The 26850-nt window shown below is 36.9% G+C and overlaps 1 protein-coding gene across 4 annotated transcripts in view; it reads right to left on the bottom strand.

Moving 5' to 3' along the window:
- Positions 1-26850, bottom strand: part of ccdc146 (coiled-coil domain containing 146) — a 118687-nt gene that overhangs the window by 34034 nt on the left and 57803 nt on the right. For all 4 annotated transcript variants that reach the window (XM_062066575.1, XM_062066576.1, XM_062066574.1 and 1 more), the window contains exons 13-18: positions 26560-26727; positions 23970-24058; positions 23537-23701; positions 18907-18982; positions 18685-18833; positions 18372-18600 (exon numbers count right to left, since the gene is read on the bottom strand). In XM_062066575.1, the coding sequence (XP_061922559.1) occupies positions 18372-18600; positions 18685-18833; positions 18907-18982; positions 23537-23701; positions 23970-24058; positions 26560-26727 (876 nt within the window). The remainder of the gene's footprint in view (positions 1-18371; positions 18601-18684; positions 18834-18906; positions 18983-23536; positions 23702-23969; positions 24059-26559; positions 26728-26850) is intronic.

The raw sequence follows: 26850 nt of genomic DNA, 5'->3' as shown, positions 1-26850 counted from the left end.
GAGGCGTAACAAGGCGGGGAAATGCCATAATGTAAAGATTAGTGACGGGTCAAACGATACTTAAAGGGGAACCACACATTTTTTTGGAAATGTTGTCTATCATTTACACCAGTGGTCCCCAACCACCGGGCCGCGGCCCGGTACCGGTCCGTGGACCGATTGGTACCGGGCCGCGGCCGCACAAGAAATTAAAAAAAAATAAAAAAATAAAAAATGTAAAATTAAATCAACATAAAAAACACAATATATACATTATATATCAATATAAATCAATACAGTCTGCAGGGATACAGTCCGTAAGCACACATGATTGTATTTCTTTATGACAAAAAAAAAAAAATTTTTTTTTTTTTTTACTACTACCCCTTCCCCCCCTCCCCCCCGGTCCGTGGGACAAATTTTCAAGCATTGACCGGTCCGCAAGTACAAAAAGGTTGGGGATCACTGATTTACACTGCAAAAAGTCAGTGTTCAAAAACAAGAAAAACAAAAAAACAAAAATGAGGGGTAATTTATTTCAACTAAGCAAAATTATCTGCCAATACAACAAGAAAATTCGGCTTGTCAAGACTTTCCAAAACAAATCAAATTAGCTAACCTCAATGAACCCAAAAAGACCTGAAAATACAAACCCTGTTTCCATATGAGTTGGGAAATGGTGTTAGATGTAAATATAAACGGAATACAATGATTTGCAAATCCTTTTCAAGCCATATTCAGTTGAATATGCTACAAAGACAACATATTTGATGTTCAAACTCATAAACTTTTTTTTTTTTTTGCAAATAATAATTAACTTAGAATTTCATGGCTGCAACACGTGCCAAAGTAGTTGGGAAAGGGCATGTTCACCACTGTGTTACATGGCCTTTCCTTTTAACAACACTCAGTAAAGGTTTGGGAACTGAGGAGACACATTTTTGAAGCTTCTCAGGTGGAATTCTTTCCCATTCTTGCTTGATGTACAGCTTAAGTTGTTCAACAGTCCGGGGGTCTCCCTTCTGCTATTTTAGGTGCCACACATTTTCAATGGGAGACAGGTCTGGACTACAGGCAGGCCAGTCTAGTACCCGCACTCTTTTACTATGAAGCCACGTTGATGTAACACGTGGCTTGGCATTGTCTTGCTGAAATAAGCAGGGGCGTCCATGGTAACGTTTCTTGGATGGCAACATATGTTGCTCCAAAAGCTGTATGTACCTTTCAGCATTAATGGTGCCTTCACAGATGTGTAAGTTACCCATGTCTTGGGCACTAATACACCCCCATACCATCACACATGCTGGCTTTTACACTTTGCGCCTAAAACAATCCGGATGGTTCTTTTCCTCTTTGGTCCGGAGGACACGACGTCCACAGTTTCCAAAAACAATTTGAAAAGTGGACTCGTCAGACCACAGAACACTTTTCCACTTTGTATCAGTCCATCTTATATGAGCTCAGGCCCAACGAAGCCGACGGCGTTTCCGGGTGTTGTTGATAAACGGTTTTCACCTTGCATAGGAGAGTTTTAACTTGCACTTACAGATGTAGCGACCAACTGTAGTTACTGACAGTGGGTTTCTGAAGTGTTCCTGAGCCCACGTGGTGATATCCTTTACACACTGATGTCGCTTGTTGATGCAGTACAGCCTGAGGGATGGAAGGTCACGGGCTTAGCGGCTTACGTGCAGTGATTTCTCCAGATTCTCTGAACCCTTTGATGATATTACGGAGCGTAGATGGTGAAATCCCTAAATTCCTTGCAATAGCTGGTTGAGAAATGTTGTTCTTAAACTGTTCAACAATTTGCTCACGCATTTGTTGACAAAGTGGTGACCCTCGCCCCATCCTTGTTTGTGAATGACTGAGCATTTCATGGAATCTACTTTCATACCCAATCATGGCACCCACCTGTTCCCAATTTGCCTGTTCACCTGTGGGATGTTCCAAATAAGTGTTTGATGAGCATTCCTCAACTTTCTCAGTATTTATTGCCACCTTTCCCAACTTCTTTGTCACGTGTTGCTGCCATCAAATTCTAAAGTTAATGATTATTTGCAAAAAAAAAAAAAATGTTTATCAGTTTGAACATCAAATATGTTGTCTTTGTAGCATATTCAACTGAATATGGCTTGAAAATGATTTGCAAATCATTGTATTCCGTTTATATTTACATCTAACACCATTTCCCAACTCATATGGAAACGGGGTTTGTAAGTATATTCTCACTAATAACAAGTGCACTTTTCTTGGTAGAAAAAAAAGAGACCTTTTTGCTCAATATGTTAAAAAATATTCTTAAATGAAGTAAATGCTAGTGCCATTATCTTGACATAATGATATGCGCTCGGCATCATGATTTTTTTTTTCATGCTTGAAGTAAGAAATGATGACTTTAAAAAAGTAGTTTTATACTTGTGAGTGTTGATGACACAGCTTTGCAACAGTTGATATTCTAGTTTCAAGCATGTTTTACTCAATATAGCTCATCAAATCTCAGCTGTAATATCTTACTGGGATCATTTAGGACCAAAACACTTAAAACAAGTAAAACACTCTAACATAAAATCTGCTCAGTGAGAAGAATGATCTTATCAGACAGAAAATAAGCAAATATCGCCCTTATTTGAGATATTTAATCTTACTTAGATTTCAGTTTTTGCAGTGTACAATCCCTGTGGAAGACAAGAACACATATGTTTGTTTGTTTTTTTTAAATACGGCACATATGCAATACATAAACAATGCAGTGAATGGGAGTATTCTGCCTATAGAGCCCTCTAAAAAAACACCCCAAAAACGCCAACAATACTTCATTTACATTTCGTGACCTGAATATAAGTTAAAGATAAAGTACTGGGCAATGTTCATATGTTGTCAATATTCAGTGTTTTATCGTTCATAGTTAATATTGTAAATCCCACATTCTTTATTTTCATGTACATTCTGGGTGTCTCATTCAGTAAAAAAATGTAAAAAATCCATTCGGTTTTACGTTTTTAGCATTCAATCAGACATTATTGTGAGGTTTTGTATTAGTGCGCCTAAAAATCAGACATACCGGCCCCCACGCAGACACAATTGCTTCTCTAAATTTGGCCCCCTCTGTCATAATAATTGCCCAGGCCTGTTTTAGAGAGTAGAAAAAAGCCAAAATATTTGATAACTACACTGTAAAAAAAAATTCTGTAAAAAAACGGTCATCTACTGGCAGCTACGGCTGCCAAACGAAAACCATACAATTAAAGTAAAACAGTGTAAACCAAATAATGATAAAAAACATTATATTGACAGAAATTTTCATGAAACGTTTTGCGGAAAAATATCGTAATTTTACAGATTTTTACTAAATTATTTAGATCAACCACCTTTAATAAAGTGACGATGCAAACAGTTCTGCAGGAAAATACCTTTATTCTACAGAGTTTTTCCAAATTATTTACAAATTTAATGAAGTGACAATGCTGGCAGTTCCACAGAAAAATACTAGGGATGTCCGATAATGGCTTTTTGCCGATGTCCGATATTCCGATATTGTCCAACTCTTTAATTACCGATACCGATAACAACCGATACCGATATCAACCGATATATGCAGTCGTGGAATCAACACATTATTATGCCTAATTTGGACAACCAGGTATGGTGAAGATAAGGTACTTTTTAAAAAAATTAGTAAAATAAGATAAATAAATTAAAAACATTTTCTTGAATAAAAAAGAAAGTACAACAATATAAAAACAGTTACATAGAAACTAGTAATTAATGAAAATGAGTAAAATGAAGTGTTAAAGGTTAGTACTATTAGTGGAGCAGCAGCACGCACAATCATGTGTGCTTACGGACTGTATCCCTTGCAGACTGTATTGATATATATTGATATATAATGTAGGAAGCAGAATATTAATAACAGAAAGAAACAACCCTTTTGTGGGAATGAGTGTAAATGGGGGAGGGAGGTTTTTTTTGGGTTGGTGCACTAATTGTAAGTGTATCTTGTGTTTTTTATGTTGATTTAATAAAATTTTTTAAAAAAAACAAAAAAAACGATACCGATAATAAAAAAAACGATACCGATAATTTCCGATATTACATTTTAACGCATATATCGGCATCTCTAAAAAATACCATTATTTTACAGATTTTTTCTGAATTGTTAAGATCAACCACCTTTAATAAAGTGACGATGCAAACAGTTCTGCAGAAAAATACCTTAATTCTACAGATTGTTAGTATGGACATAGACTTTTATATAAAAAGCTACATATTTAATGAAAGATAATTACTGTAATTTTACATGAATTTGAAAGTAATTCAAGAAAACAGAAAATGCTATGTATAATTAATTTGGTATTTTTCTGTAAAAGAAATAGAAATATACATAGTTTGTCATTACTGGCATATTACTTCAAATAACAGGCGGATTGTTTATTTACAGATAATGTCTTCAATTCTACAGTTTTATAAACTATTTAAAAAAAAATTAGAAAAATTACAGTAGAAATTTAGAGTAAATTAACCATAAAAATAGGATTTTTTTTTACGGTGTATTTAATTTTTCTTTGCAGGTCAAATGTAGTGTTTTTTTTGATGCAGCAGATGGCCATTATGAAACACTAACTTAGTACCAGTGCATTGTCAATGCAGCTTTAGATGTTGCCACATGCAGAGGCATCATTCACCCATCACTAGTAAAGGTATTTCTTGATTATTAATATGTGACTGAAGGATGCCATGTTGCTTCTCGGTGTTCCACATGAAAGGCACAGGCGGATAAATGCAGTATCTATCATTCAAATGCGGCTCGGAAATTGTTTTAATCATTTTTACTATAATCCAATGAAGTCATGCCGTGTTGCCGTGGCAACAACAGAGATGCTATCATCCCAGCGAGAAAAAAACATTTAATTGAAGAATAAACACATTAAGTTGCTTTACGCCTCGCACTCGTGTTGTACCCAAAGTAATATGTTGCGTGTTAAAACAACATCAGATAAGGAAAATTAGCTTATAAAATATATAAAAATAATGAGGAGCAGATTAAACACTGAAGCCTGATTTCCTCCAGCAAATTAATAGATGATAATGATTACCCCACCCTCGTACTCTCTTACTGCTTAGATAAGGAAATAAAAGAATGGGAAGGATCCTCAGGCTTGGGCAATTCTCGAAACATAATAAAAAAACCATACCTAGGGTCCAGGCCATGCATGAAATTAAAAACGGTATGTTATAAAAAGGTCAAACAAAGCCAATCCTCATGGTTGAATTAATTGTGATAATCCCAGTATGGAAAAAAAACATGGCCAATGTGCTAGAATAGGCACATTTTGAAAGAATAACCCAAAGACTTGTCTTTATCTAGCACAGTGGTTCTTAACCTGGGTTGGATCGAACCCTAGGGGTTCGGTGAGTCGGCCTCAGGGGTTCGGTGGAGCCTCTGCCGCCGAGGTCAAGACACACCCGACTCATCTTTTTAAAAAAGCCTTTTTATAGATATGCATGCTGGTTCTAGCTATTGGGCTGTTTCTAGTTTTATATTTTATTTATTTTTATTATCTTTTATTATTATTATTATTACTATTTTCTTTTTCTTTTTTTAACACTGTGGCACTTTGAGGTTGTTTGCTCAACGTAAAGTGCTTTTTACAAATAAAATCTATTATTATTATTAGGGATGTCCGATAATGGCTTTTTGCCGATATCCGATATGCCGATATTGTCCAACTCTTTAATTACCGATACCGATATCAACTGATATCAACCAATATATACAGTCGTGGAATTAACACATTATTATGCCTAATTTGGACAACCAGGTATGGTGAAGATAAGGTCCTTTTAAAAAAAAAATGAATCAAATAAAACAAGATAAATAAATTAAAAACATTTTCTTGAATTAAAAAAGAAAGTAAAACAATATAAAAACAGTTACATAGAAACTAGTAATTAATTACAATTTGTAAAATTAACTGTTAAAGGTTAGTATTATTAGTGGAGCAGCAGCACGCACAATCATGTGTGCTTACGGACTGTATCCCTTGCAGACTGTATTGATATATATTGATATATAATGTAGGAAGCAGAATATTAATAACAGAAAGAAACAACCCTTTTGTGTGAATGAGTGTAAATGGGGGAGGGAGGTTTTTTGGGTTGGTGCACTAATTGTAAGTGTATCTTGTGTTTTTCATGTGGATTTAATAAAAACAAATAAATAAATTAAAAAACCCCAAAAAAAACAGATAGTGATAATAAAAAAACCGATACCGATAATTTACGATATTACATTTTAACGCATTTATCGGCCGATAATATCGGCAGACCGATATTATCGGACATCCCTAATTATTATTATCTTGTAAATATAAACTTCTCCTATCGGCGTATTATGGATACCCCCAAACAATGTTCCCTCTAATTTTCCATCTGATTTGCAGGTGTGTAATTTGTTGTGAGTTTATGCACCGTGTTGGTTTTGTTCTTTAAAGGGTTCAGTTTGTGCAACAGTAAAAAAAACATATAACTTTGTCTTGAATTTAAAAAAAAAAAAGTTTAATTTTTCACTAAAGAAGGGTTGGGTGAATGCACTTATGAGACTGGTGGGGTTCGGTACCTCCAACAAGGTTAAGAACCACTGATCTAGAAGTTTTGTTAAAAGGTTTTACTGTATTTTCCGGACCATAAGGCGTACTTAATATCTTTTTTCTCTCAAAAGTCGACAGTGCGCCTTATAACCTGGTGCGCCTAATGTACGGAGTAATACTGGTTGTGCTTACTGACCTCGAAGCAATTTTATTTGGTACATGGTGCAATTATAAGTGTGACCAGTAGATAATGGCCAAACATAAGAGATACGTGTAGACTGCAACATGATGGCAATACGACTCAAGTAAACCACACCACCATTTTATATGTTCCATTGAAAATACATAACATTACACACGGCGCTCAAAGTCTATGAAAATGTTTTAGTACGACTTTGGTAAGCTATGAAGCCGCACCGCTTGATGGATTCTCTGCGCATTAAACATAGGAGTATTAGTATGGTGTGTGTATAAGGTAAGACATTATCTGGCGTTTTGTTTGGCAATATTAGGCAAAAGCAACTTTTCTTACCTTCTGGTACTTGCTGATCTGTATTTGGGATCTGCATAAATCCTGAAAAAATTGCGTGTGTCCGCCTTTGTAGTCCGCTTATCGACCGACTCCGAAGTCGATGAGCTTCTTTTTCTCTATCTTGTTGTTATGGGACAATTCTTACTTATGTCTGTCAGTAAACTCGCCATGAAAGCGCTAAAACATACCGGTGTAGTGAGTTTACATTATTCACCCAAGGAACCATTGCCATTTCTAATATAAAGTAGTGTAAAGTTCTTACTTATATCTGTCAGTAAACTCGCCATGAAAGCGCTAAAACATACCGGTGTAGTGAGTTTACATTATTCACCCAAGGAACCATTGCCATTTCTAATATAAAGTAGTGTAACGTTCTTACTTATATCTGTCAGTAAACTCGCCATGAAAGCGCTAAAACATACCGGTGTAGTGAGTTTACATTATTCACCCAAGGAATTGTAGTTATTAGAGAGTTCCGGTCGGACGTTTTTTCACGGGACACATTTGTCGCCTTGTTGTTGTTTCCGGATGAGGAGATGCTGCTCCGTTACTGATTAAAGTAAAGTCTGAATGTCATTAAAACAGTTAGCTCCAGCTCATCAACAAAGATGACGGGGAGAAGACGCTGCCGAAAGTGAGCCACGTAAATAAGACTGCCCACAAAACGGCTTGAAGATGATCTGTAAAACATAATCCATGCAACATTTTGACCAAAGAACCACCATTATATGTTATGTAGACCACAACAAGGTGTTTTCAAATTAGAAAAAAATTAAATTAGAATTTTTTTTAAATTATGACTCCTTTAATGCACCGTATTGGTAATGGTAAATGATAAATGGGTTATACTTGTATAGCGCTTTTCTACCTTCTAGGTACTCAAAGAGCTTTGACACTATTTCCTAAGGGTGTAACGGTACACACAAATTTCAATTCGGTACGTACCTCGGTTTAGAGGTCACAGTTCGGTTCATTTTCGGTACAGTAAGAAAACAACAAAATATACATTTTTGAGTTATTTATTTACCAAATTTGCAAAATCTTCCACCAAAAATATTTTTCTTAGTGGAATATTTGATGTGAAGTAATCAGAACCTTAGATAGGTCAATAATTCATAATAACATTGATTTTGATTCAATATTATGTTTTGAGAAATGACAGTTTGAAAGAAAAAAAAACAGCTTTGTTTTATTAGTCAACATTGCAACTTTTTCTAAATTACATTTAATCTTTAAGCTTTTTTATTTCACTTTTGTTATGTTTTTGTTTATTTTAATAGTATTTTTAGAATGTGCCGTGGGCCTTTAAAACATTAGCTGTGGGCCGCAAATGGCCTCCGGGGCACACTTTTGACTAGGGATGATGTTCGAAACCGGTTCTACCGGTTGTTCGATAAGAAAATAACCGATTCCATGGACTCGAATCCCTTTTTGAGAACCGGTTCCCGTTATCGAGGCCACTATAGTAAACAAAAAGAGTTGGTTCTTTATTCGAATCCCTGGGAACGAATCCCGTCCCACAAGAAATGCCCTGTGGGACATCACAGGAAATGACGTAGCTCAGTCTCCTGTGATGTCACACAAGCAGCAAAAATAATGGACCGGAAAAAACGCCTCAAGGCATGGCTATTCACCTATAGTGATCACAGAGACAGGTTGTTTTTGTGTTACTGTATATATTTGTTTTTCTGAAAAATCCCACTTAATATACTTTGGGTAACAACAGTCAATATTTATTTATTTTATTTTTCTAGGGGGGTAACAGTCAATATTAATTTTAATTATTTTATTGTATTTTTTTCTTATAATATAAAAGTGAGCTTTTGTTAAACCAAATATTGTGTTTTTTTCCATATACAACAACCTATCTGGATTCGATAAGTGAATCGATAAGGAATCGGTTCGATAAGAGGATTCGATAATGGGCTCGAACTCGATAATTTCTTATCAAACATCATCCCTACTTTTGACACCCCTGCTATAGATAATAAAAAATTAAATCTGATAAATCTATGGATAAAAAGCAGAGCCTGGCGACGCATGCGCGTTTATCATAACTCTCTCTCTCTCTCTGTCTCTGCCCTTCCCTCACAATGCTGCTGCGCGCACAATTTGTTTTGTTTTTAACCCCTTCCTAACCCTGAACGTACATTGAAAATACACGCAACCCTAACTCAAAATGCCGGACATTTGAGGCATTTAAGAAACTCTGCCCTGACAGCTCCGCAAAAGAGGACATGTCGGGTGAAAAGAGGACGTATGGTCAGTCTATCGTAGCCCGTTAGCTGCTAGCATGCCTTGTGTTGTGCCTCGGTGTGCATTGTTTACACAACGTGCGTTACGCTACTTAATATGTCCGTGTGGAAGCTCGTTCGGTACACCTCCGAACCGAACCGGAACCCCCGTACAGAAACGGTTCAATACAAATACACGTACCGTTACACCCCTACTATTTCCACATTCACCCATTCACACACACATTCACACACCGATGGTGGGAGTTGCCATGCAAGGCGCTAACCACGACCCATCAGGACAACTCAAGGACACAAACGGACGTGACAAGATTGTTAGATGGTGGGGATCAGGGCCGGCCCGTGGCATAGGCCGTATAGGCAAATGCTAAGGGCGCCGTCCATCAGGGGGCGCCACGCCAGTGCCACAAATGTTGGAGAAAAAAAAGAAAAAAAAAGTTGGTACTATTATTTCTAAATACAAAAAATAATCCCACGTTAATTAAAATGCAAAGTAAAGCCTATTTAATAGAAATATTATTTGTTACAACATTACGCCCCCCGCCCCCCCGCACGGTGCGCCCCCTCCCTTCCCGTATCATGACTGTTTATGGACGTCACCGCATCAAAAAATCAACACAAGATGTCAAAACGGCCAAAACTGTCAGGTGCCCAGGGAAGAAAAAATAGAAACGAAGAGGAGGAGAAACGAGAAAAAGACAGAGGTAGCAGGTAGGTAACGTTAGCCTACATGAAATTATTTGTCTGTTACAGAATGTGATAGTAACCTGGCTTTTTAGCATTAAGCTAATGTTACATGATTCGGCAATTGCTAATCAATAAATAGCTAGTTCTGTTTTAACGTCGGGTTAATATTGTGGAGGGGGCTAAATTGTTATGGAAAATAATAATGTAACGTTAGGTAATTACAGTACTCCCACCTTACATTCCTCAGGGACATTTGTATTAGATCTTTTAAGCAGGTGTTTTCTGTTTACATTGTTATTGCCTTCTGGTTAGCTAATGTTTGCCCTGCAGGTAATAGTCACTTTTCCACCTCTTTATATATTAGGTATAGTTGTAAGCCTAGTTGTTAAAGTGCACATCATTAATGTTAATTAAGCAACATCACATGAGAGGGAATGCTGTTTTTTCATTCGAGCACTGCTGCGATTCGGTTGAAGATAATCATAACATAACATTCTCATATAATATGTTAATTTGCTTTCTTTAAGTAAAAAAAAAGGTCAAAGACAGAGCTATTCGGTTTCTTGTGAGTATATACACTTCACTGCCGATGTGGGTGGGCGCCACCTAAAATCTTGCCTAGGGCGCCAGATTGGTTAGGGCCAGGCCTGGTGGGGATTGAACCAGGAACCCTCAAGTTGCTGGCACGGCCACTCTCCAAACCGCGCCAAGCCGTCCCCAAATAGACCTTTCATCGGCAGTGCGCCTTGTAACCCGGTGCGCCCTATGGTCTGGAAAATATGGTAACATTGCAGGAATGACAGTTGTTGCCAGACCTATCCAGACAAATGGCTCACAATGGAGACAACGCAAAAATGCCTGTTTGGTTTCTATTAGCATAGTCTCTCCGCTTCCTTCTCCACTGCGGGTTTCCCCAAGTTAGACTTCCAGACAGGTTGGATGAAAATTTAGGACCCCTAATGACTCACCACCACAGGGAGTGCCTGCTCAGCCTGCTCCTCCCTGGAAGAAATAGTGATGGAGTGCAAGCTTTTTGTCCAGAGGGTTGTGACATTATCCATGGCATGAGGACAGAGCGACTGTTTTTAACCGTCTTATCCCAGCATTACACATGCAGGGGAGACGCCAGCAGCTCATAAACGCACAGCATTCCACGCCGGCCTCTATTAAAATTCCAAACAAATGAAAGCCTCTGTATATTGAACTGCAACAGTCTCGCAGATGGCCTGATCTGTCTTTGTCTGAATTTGCCATCAAAAGACAAAGGAGGGGCGGGAGGAGTAAATAAAATAAATAAAGCGGCCACACATGGATACAAATGCATAATGTCTGTGAGGAATGGATAGCATGGAGATTGCATTCACCGAGTGAATTGAACTGGCAAGCTTCCGCCAATGGATTTAATTTGGGTTCCCTGCTGGACCGAGATGAGCAATTTGGAAGATGATCTGTTTTACACTGGGGGGGAGAATGTTTGGCGTACACAAGGCGGCTAGACAGATGAGCTGAATAACAGTGTAGACTGGACATAGAAGGTGTATATCCTGTGTTGTCACGTTGACTATAATGCTTATCCCTTAGCCTCCGAGCAAGATATGGTTTTACAAGCAAATGATCATCAATGGAGACCAAGTGTGTCCCTTAAAGGTCCAGTATAATGCGAAAATGATGTTTTAATGATGTTGTAACAATAATATGTGCCCCTAGAGCCTGTTTAGGATGATTTTTTGCAACAAATCTTAAAATAAAGCAAAGCATTCTTCAGTCAGCTATAGAAGCTGTTCATTTTTTTGGTAACACTTTAGTATGGGGAACATATTCACCATTAATTAGTTGCTTATTAAAGTAACAAAGACTTACTTTAGAGTTATTTGGACACTAGTTGAACATACAAGGGTTAGGGTTACTATTAAGCAATCATTCTGAGGTTATTAAGGGAAGACTCTAAGTTAATGGCTTACTGGTTGTATAATAAGGCCATGCAGAATAAGGTATTAATAAGTACTTATTAATGACTAATTAAGAGCCAATATGTTACTAATTTGCATTAGAGATGTCCGATAATGGCTTTTTTGCCGATATCCGATATTCCGATATTGTCCAACTCTTAAATTACAGATTCCGATACCAACCGAGACCTCAGGCCGTAAGACCCTTTAACGCAGGAGTCACCAACCTTTTTGAAACCAAGAGCTACTTCTTGGGTAGTGATTAATGCGAAGGGCTACCAGTTTGATACACACTTAGATAAATTGCCAGAAATAGCCATTTTGCTCAATTTACCTTTAACGCTACGTTATTATTAATAATTAATTATATTTACACTTAATTGAACGGTTTAAAAGAGGAGAAAACACGAAAAAAATTACAATTACATTTTGAAACATAGTTTATTTTCAATTTCGACTCTTTAAAATTCAACCGAAAAAAAGAAGAGAAAAACTAGCTAATTTGAATCTTTTTGAAAAAATTAAAAAAATAATTTATGGAACATCATTAGTAATTTTTCCTGATTAAGATTAATTTTAGAATTTTGATGACATGTTTTAAATAGGTTAAAATCCAATCTGCACTTTGTTAGAATATATAACAAATTGGACCAAGCTATATTTCTATCAAAGACAAATCATTATTTCTTCTAGATTTTCCAGAACAAAAATTTTAAAAGAAATTCAAAAGACTTTGAAATAAGATTTACATTTCATTCTACAGATTTTCTAGATTTGCCAGAATCATTTTTTTGAATTTTAATCATAATAAGTTTGAAGAAATATTTCACAAATATTCTTTGTCGAAAAAACAGAAGCTAAAATGAAGAATTAAACAAAAATTTATTTATTATTCTTTACAATAAAAAAAAAAAATTTACTTGAACATTGATTTAAATTGTCAGGAAAGAAGAGGAAGGAATTTAAAAAGATATATGTGTTTAAAAATCCTAAAATCATTTTTAAGGTTGTATTTTTTCTCTAAAATTGTCTTTCTGAAAGTTATAAGAAGCAAAGTAAAAAAAATAATGAATTTATTTAAACAAGTGAAGACCAAGTCTTTAAAATATTTTCTTGGATTTTCAAATTCTATTTGAGTTTTGTCTCTCTTAGAATTAGAATTGTCGGGCAAAGCGAGACCAGCTTGCTAGTAAATAAATACAATTTAAAAAATAGAGGCAGCTCACTGGTAAGTGCTGCTATTTGAGCTATTTTTAGAACAGGCCGGCGGGCTACTCATCTGGTCCTTACGGGCTACCTGGTGCCCGCGGGCACCGCGTTGGTGACCCCTGCTCTAGCCTTTAAATAGACTCCCTTTTTAGACCAGTTGATCTGCCGTTTCTTTTCTTTTCTACTCTGCTCCCAACCCGGGGTGGACCGCTAGCCTGTCCATCAGATGGGGACATCTCTACGCTGCTGACCCGTCTCCGCTCGGGATGGTTCCTGCTGGCCCCACTGTGGACTGGACTTTCGCTGATGTGTTGGACTTTCACAATATTATGTCAGACCCACTCCACATCCATTGCTTTCGGTCTCCCCTAGAGGGGAGGGGTTACCCACATATGTGGTCCTCTCCAAGGTTTCTCATAGTCATTCACATTGACGTCCCACTGGGGTGAGTTTTCCTTGCCCGTATGTGGGCTCTGTACCGAGGATGTCGTTGTGGCTTGTACAGCCCTTTGAGACACTTGTGATTTAGGGCTCTATAAATAAACATTGATTGACATTAGGGATGTCCGATAATGGCTTTTTGCCGATATCCGATATTCCGATATTGTCCAACTCTTTAATTACAGATACCGATATCAACCGATACCGATATCAACCGATATATGCAGTCGTGGAATTAACACATTATTATGCCTAATTTGGACAACCAGGTATGGTGAAGATAAGGTACTTTAAAAAAATAAATAAATAAATAAGATAACTAAATTAAAAACATTTTCTTGAATAAAAAAGAAAGTAAAACAATATAAAAACAGTTACATAGAAACTAGTAATGAATGAAAATGAGTAAAATTAACTGTTAAAGGTTAGTACTATTAGTGGAGCAGCAGCACGCACAATCATGTGTGCTTACGGACTGTATCCCTTGCAGACTGTATTGATATATATTGATATATAATGTAGGAACCAGAATATTGATAACAGAAAGAAATGGGGGGAGGGAGGTTTTTTTGGGTTGGTGCACTAATTGTAAGTGTATCTTGTGTCTTTTATGTTGATTTAATAAAAAAAAAAAAAAAAAAAACAAACAAAAAAAAAAACGATACAGATAATAAAAAAAACGATACCGATCATTTCCGATATTACATTTTAACGCATTTATCGGCCGATAATATCGGCCCATCCCTAATTGACATTGATTGATACACCAAGTCATGAGCGTAACACTAAGCTTCATCACTTTGACTTGTAATATCTCTAATTCTGGTGGTGATTTTTGCTTTTTGGAACATGTACTATACATATAATACAATAAAGTCCCATGTAAAATTATGTTTCTAGCAATACTTTAATTTTGCCTTTGAAAGTAACACTCCAATGTCCATTAGTGGAGCTGTAGACATATGGTATCTAATATGTTACGAGTGCAGAGTTCTACCAGTTGCGTTTAAAGTGGATAAAGCGTTTTGGAGGCACGCACAGCTCATTAGCTTGGTTGTGGTGTTACGAGTCGGGCTTACTTAAAGCTTTACGATACTGTCTAAATTCCAACATCAAGGCAAGATTTTGGGCAACATACAGTGCTTCCAATACACTATTGTGGGACCTATTTACTTTGCTGAAAAATACTATAGTATAGGACTTTTAAAGGCCTACTGAAAGCCACTACTAGCGACCACGCAGTCTGATAGTTTATATATCAATGATGAAATCTTAACATTGCAACACATGCCAATACGGCCGGGTTAACTTATAAAGTGACATTTTTAAATTCCCGCCACACTTCCGGTTGAAAATCTCCTTTGGATATGATTTATGCGCGTGACGTCATAAACTGCACGGAAGTGTTTGGGCCCTATTGGACACAATACACAAAGCTCTGTTTTCTTCGACAAAATTCCACAGTATTCTGGACATCTGTGTTGGTGAATCTTTTGCAATTTGTTTAATGAACAATGGAGGCTGCAAAGAAGAACGTTGTAGGTGGGATCGATCGGTGTCTTAGCGGTTAAGTACAATACTTACAGCAACACAACAAGGACTACTTACCCTGATAGAAGACGCCTAGCTGATGCTTGCCGCCAAACCCACGGGTGAAGTCCTTCGTCGCGCCGTTGATCGCTGGAACGCAGGTGAGCACGGCTGTTGATGGGAAGGTGAGGGCTGGCTGGCGTAGGTGGAGCGCTAATGTTTTATCATAGTTCTGGGAGTTCCGGTTGCTAAGTTGCTAAATTAGCCTTAGCGTCGTTAGCAACAGCATTGTTAAGCCTTACCAGGCTGAGAATTTTTAACCGTGTAGTTACATGTACATGGTTTAATAGTATTGTTGATCTTCTGTCTATCCTTCCAGTCAGGGGTTTATTTATTTTGTTTCTATCTTCATTTGAGAACGATGCTATCACGTTAGCTCAGTTGCTAAGTGTGTCACCGATGTATTGTCGTGGAGATAAAAGTCACTTTAAATGTCCATTTCGCGTTCTCGACTCTCATTTTCAAGAGGATATAGTATCCCAGGTGGTTTAAAATACAAATCCGTGATCTACAATAGAAAAAAGAGAGAGTGTGGAATCCAATGAGCCAGCTTGTACCTAAGTTACGGTCAGAGCGAAAAAAGATACGTCCATCACTGCCTCTCAAGTCCTTCACTGTAACGTTCCTCATCTACGAATCTTTCATCCTGGCTCAAATTAATGGGGTAATCGTCACTTTCTCGGTCCGAATCTCTCTCGCTCCATTGTAAACAACGGGGAATTGTGAGGAATACTAGCTCCTGTGACGTCACGCTACTTCCGCTACAGGCAAGGCTTTTTTTTTTATCAGCGAGCAAAAGTTGCGAACTTTATCGTCGATTTTCTCTACTAAATCCTTTCAGCAAAAATATGGCAATATCGCAAAATGATCAAGTATGACACATAGAATGGATCTGCTATTCCCGTTTAAATAAAAAAAAATCATTTCAGTAGGCCTTTAAGCGAACGACAAGAAGAAAAAAAAATGTAAGATGGGAACAAAGAAACAACAAACTGGAGAACAGCAGACGGAGCAAACAGATGGGAGGGGTTGTCTCCCTCAAATGGATGCACATGGCAAAATTCGATCCAACAATGCAACCGTCCAAGAAGAGCACGCAAGCCTGGGATGACACAAGTTTCATCTATCTGCGAGTCTAAACGTGTCAGCCTAAAAGGGATGGTGTGGAGCGGCAACAAATGCGCCCGATCCCCCGACGCAGACGCTGCCGGGGGGAAAAACGGGTGTCGCTCCATGCATTGTAAAGCAGCTTCATTCTCGGTTTCATTCCATTTCTGTCCCCTTGTTTGGATGCTCATCTTTATGCATGGTCGCTTCTAAGCTGAGAGGATGACGCTGTTGTTTCTGTCAAACAGACACTTTTTCTTAACATAACAAAGATAGATACTACACCGCCATTCACAGCAACATCCTTTTTTCTGGAGATAAGAGGCCAAAATACATAATTTCTTCTTTAATAAACTGCGGTTTATTCCAGCCTGCATGTACATATCCTATTAAAATGATTATGTTTAACATCCAGATCCAGTCACCTACAGCTAGGCCAACATGCACATTAAAGGCCTACTGAAATGATTTTTTTTTATTTAAACGGGGATAGCAGATCCATTCTATGTGTCATACTTGATCATTTTGCGATATTGCCGTATTTTTGCTGAAAGGATTTAGTAGAGAACATCGACGATAAAGTTGCAACTTTTGGTCGCTGATAAAAAAAAGCCTTGCCTGTACCGGAAGTAGCGTGACGTCACAGGTTGAAAGGCTCCTCACATTTCTCCATTGTTTACAATGCAGCGAGAGAGATTCGGACCGAGAAAGCGACGATTACCCCATTAATTTGAGCGGAGATGAAAGATTCGTGGATGAGGAACGTTAGAGTGAAGGACTAGAGTGCAGTGCAGGACAACAGCAGAAGTCAGACTGATTTGCAGGTTTGTCATTTGTTGTGAGTTTATGCACTGTGTTGGTTTTGTTCTTTGAACAAGGTGATGTTCATGCACGGTTCATTTTGTGCACCAGTAAAAAAACATGGTAACACTTTAGTATGGGGAACATATTCACCATTAATTAGTTGCTTATTAACATGCAAATTAGTAAAATATTGGCTCTTAACTAGTCATTATTAAGTACTTATTAATGCCTTATTTGGCATGGCCTTATTATAACCCTAACCCTCTAAACCTGGCCCTAACACTCTAACCCTAACCCTAACCCGAACCCTAACCCTAACCAAAAAACTCTAAATTAAGTCTTTGTTACTTAGAATATGTTCCCCTAGTGTCCAAATAACTCTAAATTAAGTCTTTGTTACTTAGAATATGTTCACCTAGTGTCCAAATAACTCTAAATTAAGTCTTTGTTACTTAGAATATGTTCCCCTAGTGTCCAAAAAACTCTAAATTAAGTCTTTGTTACTTAGAATATGTTCCCCTAGTGTCCAAAAAACTCTAAATTAAGTCTTTGTTACTTAGAATATGTTCCCCTAGTGTCCAAAAAACTCTAAATTAAGTCTTTGTTACTTAGAATATGTTCCCCTAGTGTCCAAATAACTCTAAATTAAGTCTTTGTTACTTAGAATATGTTCCCCTAGTGTCCAAATAACTCTAAATTAAGTCTTTGTTACTTAGAATATGTTCCCCTAGTGTCCAAATAACTCTAAATTAAGTCTTTGTTACTTAGAATATGTTCCCCTAGTGTCCAAAAAACTATAAATTAAGTCTTTGTTACTTAGAATATGTTCCCCTAGTGTCCAAAAAACTATAAATTAAGTCGAATATGTTCCCCTAGTGTCCAAATAACTCTAAATTAAGTCTTTGTTACTTAGAATATGTTCCCCATACTAAAGTGTTACCAAAAACATAATAACTTTGTCTTAAATTTGAAAAAAAAAGAGGGTTTGGTGAATGCGCATATGAAACTGGTGTGGTTCGGTACCTCCAACAAGGTTAAGAACCCACTAGGCCACTGAGTAGTAAAAAGTCGTGTTCTTGCCGCAGATGTTGGTCAATTTTTTAGGGCATCACGGCAAATGACGAGGGCGGTCGCGGCTTTTGCCGCAGTTGCCGTGGTCAAATGTGAGCCCTGCAACAGAACACATACTGGAAAGAAGGGAACAAACAACGGAACAAGCAAACCCGACCTCTATCTGCAGCATGGTCAGCTGCTCCTCCAGTTCCTTCTGGACCAGCACCTCCTTCCCCTTGAAGCCGATCTGTCTGGTCAACTCGCTGATGACCAACTTCAAATCCCTCATTTCCTTCTCCAGGTTCTCCAGCTCCAGGTTGCCCTCTGTGATGGCCGCCTCCTGCATGTTCACCTTCTTCTGGTAGTCAAACAACACCTCCTCGTGCTCCAGCAACTGGATGCCTCTGCAGAAGAACATAAAAAAACAACAAGATATGAGACATGCTCATTTTTCGAAATGGCCTACTTGAATTGGGCCTCAGACACACAGCAGATTGCGCCGCTGCACGATTCCTTCCTGGGTCTTGTTCATATGGAGAAGTGCTTGCTCCTGGTGGCTGATCATTTGCCTCAGCCTCCGTAACTCCACTTCATTGTCCTCACGCTCCTGGCTGACCTGACGGCTCTGCCAAGCAACCTATGGGAAGCAAAACACAAATGATACGACTCCCAGTACTTGTCCATTTATGGCACTTAAGAGCAGCCGAGACCTTGTTGATGTCGAGGCGTAATTTGTCCTTCATTTTGCTGCTTTTGGAGATCTTCATATCAACTTTCCTCAGTAACCTGTAAAAAACACATGGCAGCAAAATCACATTCAGCCACCATTTTAGGATATCTTCTCAAGGCACAATACTATATACAAACACAGTATGTTTTCCTCATAAACCATAGCTACCCAGTGACAACAGCACTCATGCAGCCCGAGACTACGGTACCACCATCATGCTCGACTGTAAGTAAGATACAACTATGTTACTACACTGCAAAACAAGAAAAAAACATACAAAAATGAGGGGTATTTTATTTGAACTAAGCAAAATTATCTGCCAATAGAACAAGAAAATTTGAATGGTCAAGACTTTCCAAAACAAGTAAAATTTGCTAACCTCAATGAACCCAAAAATAAGTTAAAATAAGTATATTCTCACTAATAACAAGTGCACTTTTCTTGGTAGAAAAAAAAAAAAGAAACCTTTTTGCTCAATATGTTGAAAAATATTCTTAAATTAAGTAAATGGTAGTGCCATTATCTTGACATAATGATGTGCGCTCTGCATTACATTTCTTGCATTTTCCCATCGATAACATGACATCATCGCGCCAAGTGCGTGCTCTTTCAGTCAATTATATATATATATATATATATATATATATATATATATATATATATATATATATATATATATATATATATATATTAGAGATGTCCGATAATATCGGTCGGCCGATAAATGCGTTAAAATGTAATATCGGAAATTATCGGTATCGTTTTTTTTATTATCAGTATCGTTTTTTTTTTTTGTTTTTTTTTATTAAATCCACATAAAAAACACAAGATACACTTACAATTAGTGCACCAACCCAAAAAACCTCCCTCCCCCATTTACACTCATTCACACAAAAGGGTTGTTTCTTTCTGTTATTAATATTCTGCTTCCTACATTATATATCAATATATATCAATACAGTCTGCAAGGGATACAGTCCGTAAGCACACATGATTGTGCGTGCTGCTGCTCCACTAATAGTACTAACCTTTAACAGTTAATTTTACAAATTTTCATTAATTACTAGTTTCTATGTAACTGTTTTTATATTGTTTTACTTTCTTTTTTATTCAAGAAAATGTTTTTAATTTATTTATCTTATTTTATTTGATTCATTTTTTTAAAAAGTACCTTATCATCACCATACCTGGTTGTCCAAATTAGGCATAATAATGTGTTAATTCCACGACTGTATATATCTGTTGATATCGGTATCGGTTGATATCGGTATCGGTAATTAAAGAGTTGGACAATATCGGCATATCGGATATGGGCAAAAAGCCATTATCGGACATCCCTAATATATATATATATATATATATATATATATATATATATATATATATATATATATATATATATATATATATATATATATATATATATATATATATATATATATATATATATATATATTTACAGCCCGGCCCCCAGCCAAATTTTTTTTTATTAACTGTCAGTTTGCTGTACTGTGCCAACTGTACTACTATAAGAGTACGTATGTTCTCTTGTTTCATTGAAAATAAAACAGCAAAGTCCATTTGGCTGTCGTCTGTTTTAATTATGAGACACAATTGTGTCAAAGTCATGATTTTTTATTTCACGCTTCAAATAAGAAATTCTTAGTTTGAAAAAGCAGTTTTATACTTGTGAGTGTTGATGACACAGCTTTGCAACACTTGATATTCTAGTTTCAAACATGTTTTACTCAATATACACTACCGTTCAAAAGTTTGGGGTCACCCAAACAATTTAGTGGAATAGCCTTCATTTCTAAGAACAAGAATAGACTGTCGAGTTTCAGATGAAAGTTCTCTTTTTCTGGCCATTTTGAGCGTTTAATTGATCCCACAAATGTGATGCTCCAGAAACTCAATCTGCTCAAAGGAAGGTCAGTTTTGTAGCTTCTGTAACGAGCTAAAGTGTTTTCAGATGTGTGAACATGATTGCACAAGGGTTTTCTAATCATCAATTAGCCTTCTGAGCCAATGAGCAAACACATTGTACCATTAGAACACTGGAGTGATAGTTGCTGGAAATGGGCCTCTATACACCTATGTAGATATTGCACCAAAAAGCAGACATTTGCAGCTAGAATAGTCATTTACCACATTAGCAATGTATAGAGTGTATTTCTTTCAAGTTAAGACTAGTTTAAAGTTATCTTCATTGAAAAGTACAGTGCTTTTCCTTCAAAAATAAGGACATTTCAATGTGACCCCAAACTTTTGAACGGTAGTGTAGGTCATCAAATCTCAGCAACAAGCTGTAATATCTTACTGGGATCATTTAGGATCAAAACCCTTAAAACAAGTAAAACACTCTAACATAAAATCTGCTTAGTGAGAAGAATGATCTTATCAGACAGAAAATAAGCAAATATCACCCTTATTTGACATATTTCATCTTACTTAGATTTCAGTTTTTGCAGTGTAGGTAACTAAATAGTTACTTTTCACAGTAACGCATTACTTTTTGGTGTAAGTAACTGAGTTACTTTTGAAATAAAGTAACTAGTTTTCAGTAACTAGCCCAGGGGTCACCAACCTTTTTGAAAGCAAGAGCTACTTCTTGGGTAGTGATTAATGCGAAGGGCTACCAGTTTGATACACACTTAAATAAATTGCCAGAAATAGCCAATTTGCTCAATTTACCTTTAACTCTATGTTATTATTAATAATTAATGATATTTACACTTAATTGAACGGTTTAAAAGAGGAGAAAACACAAAAAAAATTACAATTACATTTTGAAACATAGTTTATCTTCAATTTCGACTCTTTAAAATTCAAAATTCAACCGAAAAAAAGAAGAGAAAAACTTAAAAAAAGAATTTATGGAACATCATTAGTAATTTTTCCTGATTAAGATTAATTTTAGAATTTTGATGACATGTTTTAAATAGGTTAAAATCCCATCTACACTTTGTTAGAATATATAACAAATTGGACCAAGCTATATTTCTAACAAAGACAAATCATTATTTCTTCTAGATTTTCCAGAACAAACATTTTAAAATGAATTCAAAAGACTCTGAAATAAGATTTAAATTTGATTCTACAGATTTTCTAGATTTGCCAGAATAATTCTTTTGAATTTTAATCATAATAAATTTGAAGAAATATTTCACAAATATTCTTCGTCGAAAAAACAGAAGATAAAATGAAGAATTAAATTAAAATGTATTTATTATTCTTTACAATAAAATTAAAAAAAATACTTGAACATTGATTTAAATTGTCAGGAAAGAAGAGGAAGGAATTTAAAAGGTAAAAAGGTATATGTGTTTAAAAATCCTAAAATCATTTTTAAGGTTGTATTTTTTCTCTAAAATTGTCTTTCTGAAAGTTATAAGAAGCAAAGTAAAAAAATTAATGAATTTATTTAAACAAGTGAAGACCAAGTCTTTAAAATATTTTCCTGGATTTTCAAATTGTATTTGAGTTTTGTCTCTCTTAGAATTAAAAATGTCGGGCAAAGCGAGACCAGCTTGCTAGTAAATAAATACAATTAAAAAAATAGAGGCAGCTCACTGGTAAGTGCTGCTATTTGAGCTATTTTTAGAACAGGCCAGCGGGCTACTCATCTGGTCCTTACGGGCTACCTGGTGCCCGCGGGCACCGCGTTGGTGACCCCTGAACTAGCCCAACACTGACGGTCATATAGTGAACCTCAACACCCCCGGTTCCTGCAGCACTCGTCCCGCTACCACCCCCGACACAACCCTGCTGCTCACTTGTGTTGCCAGATATTTAGATAAGAACGGCTGTGCATTGATACATTTTCAATGTACAGCTATACAAGCTGCACACTGACTACTCGTATATTTGTTGTTAGTAATATATTATAGTAGAGATGTCGATGCCGATATATGCGTTAAAATGTAATATCGGAAATTATCGGTATCGGTTTTTTTATTAACGGTATCGTTTTGGTTTTTTTTAATTATTTTTTTTTTTTAATTAAATCCACATAAAAAACACAAGATACACTTACAATGAATGCACCAACCCAAAAAACCTCCCTCCTCATTCACACAAAAGGGTTGTTTCTTTCTGTTATTAATATTCTGCTTCCTACATTATATATCAATATATATCAATACAGTCTGCAAGGGATACAGTCCGTAAGCACACATGATTGTGCGTGCTGCTGCTCCACTAATAGTACTAACCTTTAACAGTTTATTTTACTCATTTTCATTCATTACTAGTTTCTATGTAACTGTTTTTATATTGTTTTACTTTCTTTTTTATTCAAGAAAATGTTTTTAATTTATTTATCTTATTTTACAATTTTTTTTAAAAAGTACCTTATCTTCACCATACCTGGTTGTCCAAATTAGGCATAATAATGTGTTAATTCCACAACTGCATATATCGGTTGATATCGGTATCGGTTGATATCGGTATCTGTAATTAAAGAGTTGGACAATATCGGAATATCGGATATCGGCAAAAAGCCATTATCGGACATCCCTATATTATAGTAATGTTCCTTGAAAAGATATCATGTAAAAAACATATTTGGTCTAATGTGAGGGAATAGATATGTCACATTACGCACACACCTGTCCTTCCTGGTCACAATACTTTTCTGGATCTGCAGCTCATTTCCCAGCACCTTCACCTGCTCCAGTAACTCGGCGAGGCTCTCCGAGGCAATTTGCTTTAGCTTGACATACTTCTTTTTCTCCTCGGTGATTGCGTCGCAAAGTTCGCCGTACTGTAGCAGTCTGAGGAATAAAAGGAACAATTCATTAGCGGCTCAGTCGGGCTTGTAATCAGTGTCCGCAGACAACAGATGCCTTTTAAGCGAGAGCTCCGTGCTCTCGCCGGCGGTGCCAGGTGAGCGTCGTAAATTGCCAAAATGAGTTTTTTGGGGGGGAAAGTGGTCACATCAGTTTGCTGCATATATAGGGTTGTGTCCTTATCCTTGCAAAGATTAAAACGAGGTTGAAGTTGGCACCGGGCAAAGAGAAATGGGAAAAACAAGCGTGACACCTGCGCTGCAGCATAGCACTCAGCTTGCTGTGGTGCATGGCGATGAGCTCCTTCTCTTGCAGTTCTTGTCGGATGTGTTGGTTCATTTGCTGTGGATGGATGAAATGACACAGGAAGAGGGGCCTTTAAAATCGCAAAAACATTAGTCAGTGTAGGGGTGTAACGGTACACAAACATTTCGGTTCGGTACGTCCATCCATCCATCCATCCATCCATCCATCCATCCATCCATCCATCCATCTTCTTCCGCTTATCCGAGGTCGGGTCGCGGGGGCAGCAGCTTAAGCAGGGAAGCCCAGACTTCCCTCTCCCCAGCCACTTCGTCCAGCTCCTCCCGGGGGATCCCGAGGCGTTCCCAGGCCAGCCGGGAGACATAGTCTTCCCAACGTGTCCTGGGTCTTCCCCGTGGCCTCCTACCAGTCGGACGTGCCCTAAACACCTCCCTAGGGAGGCGTTCGGGTGGCATCCTGACCAGATGCCCGAATCACCTCATCTGGCTCCTCTCCATGTTTGATTCATTCATTATTTTATTTTCAAATGTATTATTAGCCTGTGGAAAAAGTTTATTTTGATATTTACCTCAGAAGGCTGCACATAGAAAAGAGGCATTCAATTTTTATTTACATTTTATTTGATATGCCATTGATATTTTTAAATTATTATAATTATTATTTGAAACTCGATTTTGCATGTCACTATAAAGTTATATAAGCCTTGCTTGTTCAATATTCAATGCAAAACTTGTTTGGGTCCCTATTAAAAGGTTAATTTTTTCAACCTTGGCCCGCGGCTTTGTTCAGTTTTAAGTTTTGGCCCACTCTGTATTTGAGTTTGACACCCCCGTGTTAAACGCTAAGCACTGACTACATGCGCTCTGAATACGCACTGCTGATTGGCTGTTTCCGCTCTGTATGTAACCAATCAGATGGTTGTGTGGGTGGGACAACGCTGGGTGCTGTGTAGAGGACTGACAGAGACAGGCAGAAGGAAGCGGAGCAGCTTGTTAAGACTTTAAAACAGGGGTCACCAACCTTTTTGAAACCAAGAGCTACTTCTTGGGTACTGATTAATGCGAAGGGCTACCAGTTTGATACACACTTAAATAAATTGCCAGAAATAGCCAATTTGCTCAATTTACCTTTAACTCTATGTTATTATTAATAATTAATAATATTTACACTTAATTGAACGGTTTAAAAGAGGAGAAAACACGAAAAAAAATGACAATTAAATTTTGAAACATAGTTTATCTTGGGCGGTATAGCTCGGTTGGTAGAGTGGCCGTGCCAGCAATTTGAGGGTTGCAGGTTCGATCCCCGCTTCCGCCATCCTAGTCACTGCCGTTGTGTCCTTGGGCAAGACACTTTACCCACCTGCTCCCAGTGCCACCCACACCGGTTTAAATGTAACTTAGATATTGGGTTTCACTATGTAAAGCGCTTTGAGTCACTAGAGAAAAAGCGCTATACAAATATAATTCACTTCACTTCACTTATCTTCAATTTCGACTCTTTAAAATTCAAAATTCAACCGAAAAAAAGAAGAGAAAAACTAGCTAATTCGAATCTTTTTGAAAAAATTTAAAAAATAATTTATGGAACATCATTAGTCATTTTTCCTGATTAAGATTAATTTTAGAATTTTAATGACATGTTTTAAATAGGTTAAAATCCAATCTGCACTTTGTTAGAATATATAACAAATTGGACCAAGCTATATTTCTAACAAAGACAAATCATTATTTCTTCTAGAATTTCCAGAACAAAAATTTTAAAAGAAATTCAAAAGACTTTGAAATAAGATTTACATTTGATTCTACAGATTTTCTAGATTTGACAGAATAATTTTTTTGAATTTTAATCATAAGTTTGAAGAAATATTTCACAAATATTCTTCGTCGAAAAAACAGAAGCCACAATGAAGAATTAAATCAAAATGTATTTATTATTCTTTACAATAAAAAAAATTAATTTACTTGAACATTGATATAAATGGTCAGCAAAGAAGAGGAAGGAATTTAAAAGGTAAAAAGGTATATGTGTTTAAAAATCCTAAAATCATTTTTAAGGTTGTATTTTTTCTCTAAAATTGTCTTTCTGAAAGTCATAAGAAGCAAAGTAAAAACATTAATGAATTTAAACAAGTGAAGACCAAGTTTTATAAATATTTTCTTGGATTTTCAAATTCTATTTGAGTTTTGTCTCTCTTAGAATTAAAAATGTCGGGCAAAGCGAGACCAGCTTGCTAGTAAATAAATAAAATTTAAAAAATAGAGGCAGCTCACTGGTAAGTGCTGCTATTTGAGCTATTTTTAGAACAGGCCAGCGGGCTACTCATCTGGTCCTTACGGGCTACCTGGTGCCCGCGGGCACCGCCTTGGTGACACCTGCTTTAGAGTAAAAAAAAATAAAAAAAATAAAAATAAAAAAAAATAAAAAAGACTTTAGCTTAGCTTAATATGTTCGTGTGGAAACTCGTTCGGTACACCTCCGAACCGAACCGAACCCCCCGTACCAAAACGGTTCAGTACAAATACACATACCGTTACACCCCTGAGTCAGTGGAATATTAGTGTGTGTTTCTGCTGCACCTGAGCTCGCAACATCTCACGGTGCTTGTGGCCCCTCTCCTCTGCTTTAATGTATGTGAGACAGCGGAGATGATGCAGTTCTTCTCTCAGGCCGTCTGACTCCCTCAGCAGCTCCTGAATGATCCCATACTGCTGCTGCTTCTGGCTGGCTTGTTTGCTTCTTGACAACTAGCAAGGGAGGAGAACGGCTTTGTGTTCACCATTGTTCTCAGCTGTTGAGATGATTTTTTTTTTTTTTGCTTGTAGTGAAAAGGACATATTTTAGACAATGCTACGCTTTGTTTCTTGCCG

This window comes from Entelurus aequoreus, linkage group LG12, assembly GCF_033978785.1.
Source record: "Entelurus aequoreus isolate RoL-2023_Sb linkage group LG12, RoL_Eaeq_v1.1, whole genome shotgun sequence".
Taxonomy (NCBI): domain Eukaryota; kingdom Metazoa; phylum Chordata; class Actinopteri; order Syngnathiformes; family Syngnathidae; genus Entelurus; species Entelurus aequoreus.
This window is presented reverse-complemented; position numbering and strand designations above follow the sequence as displayed.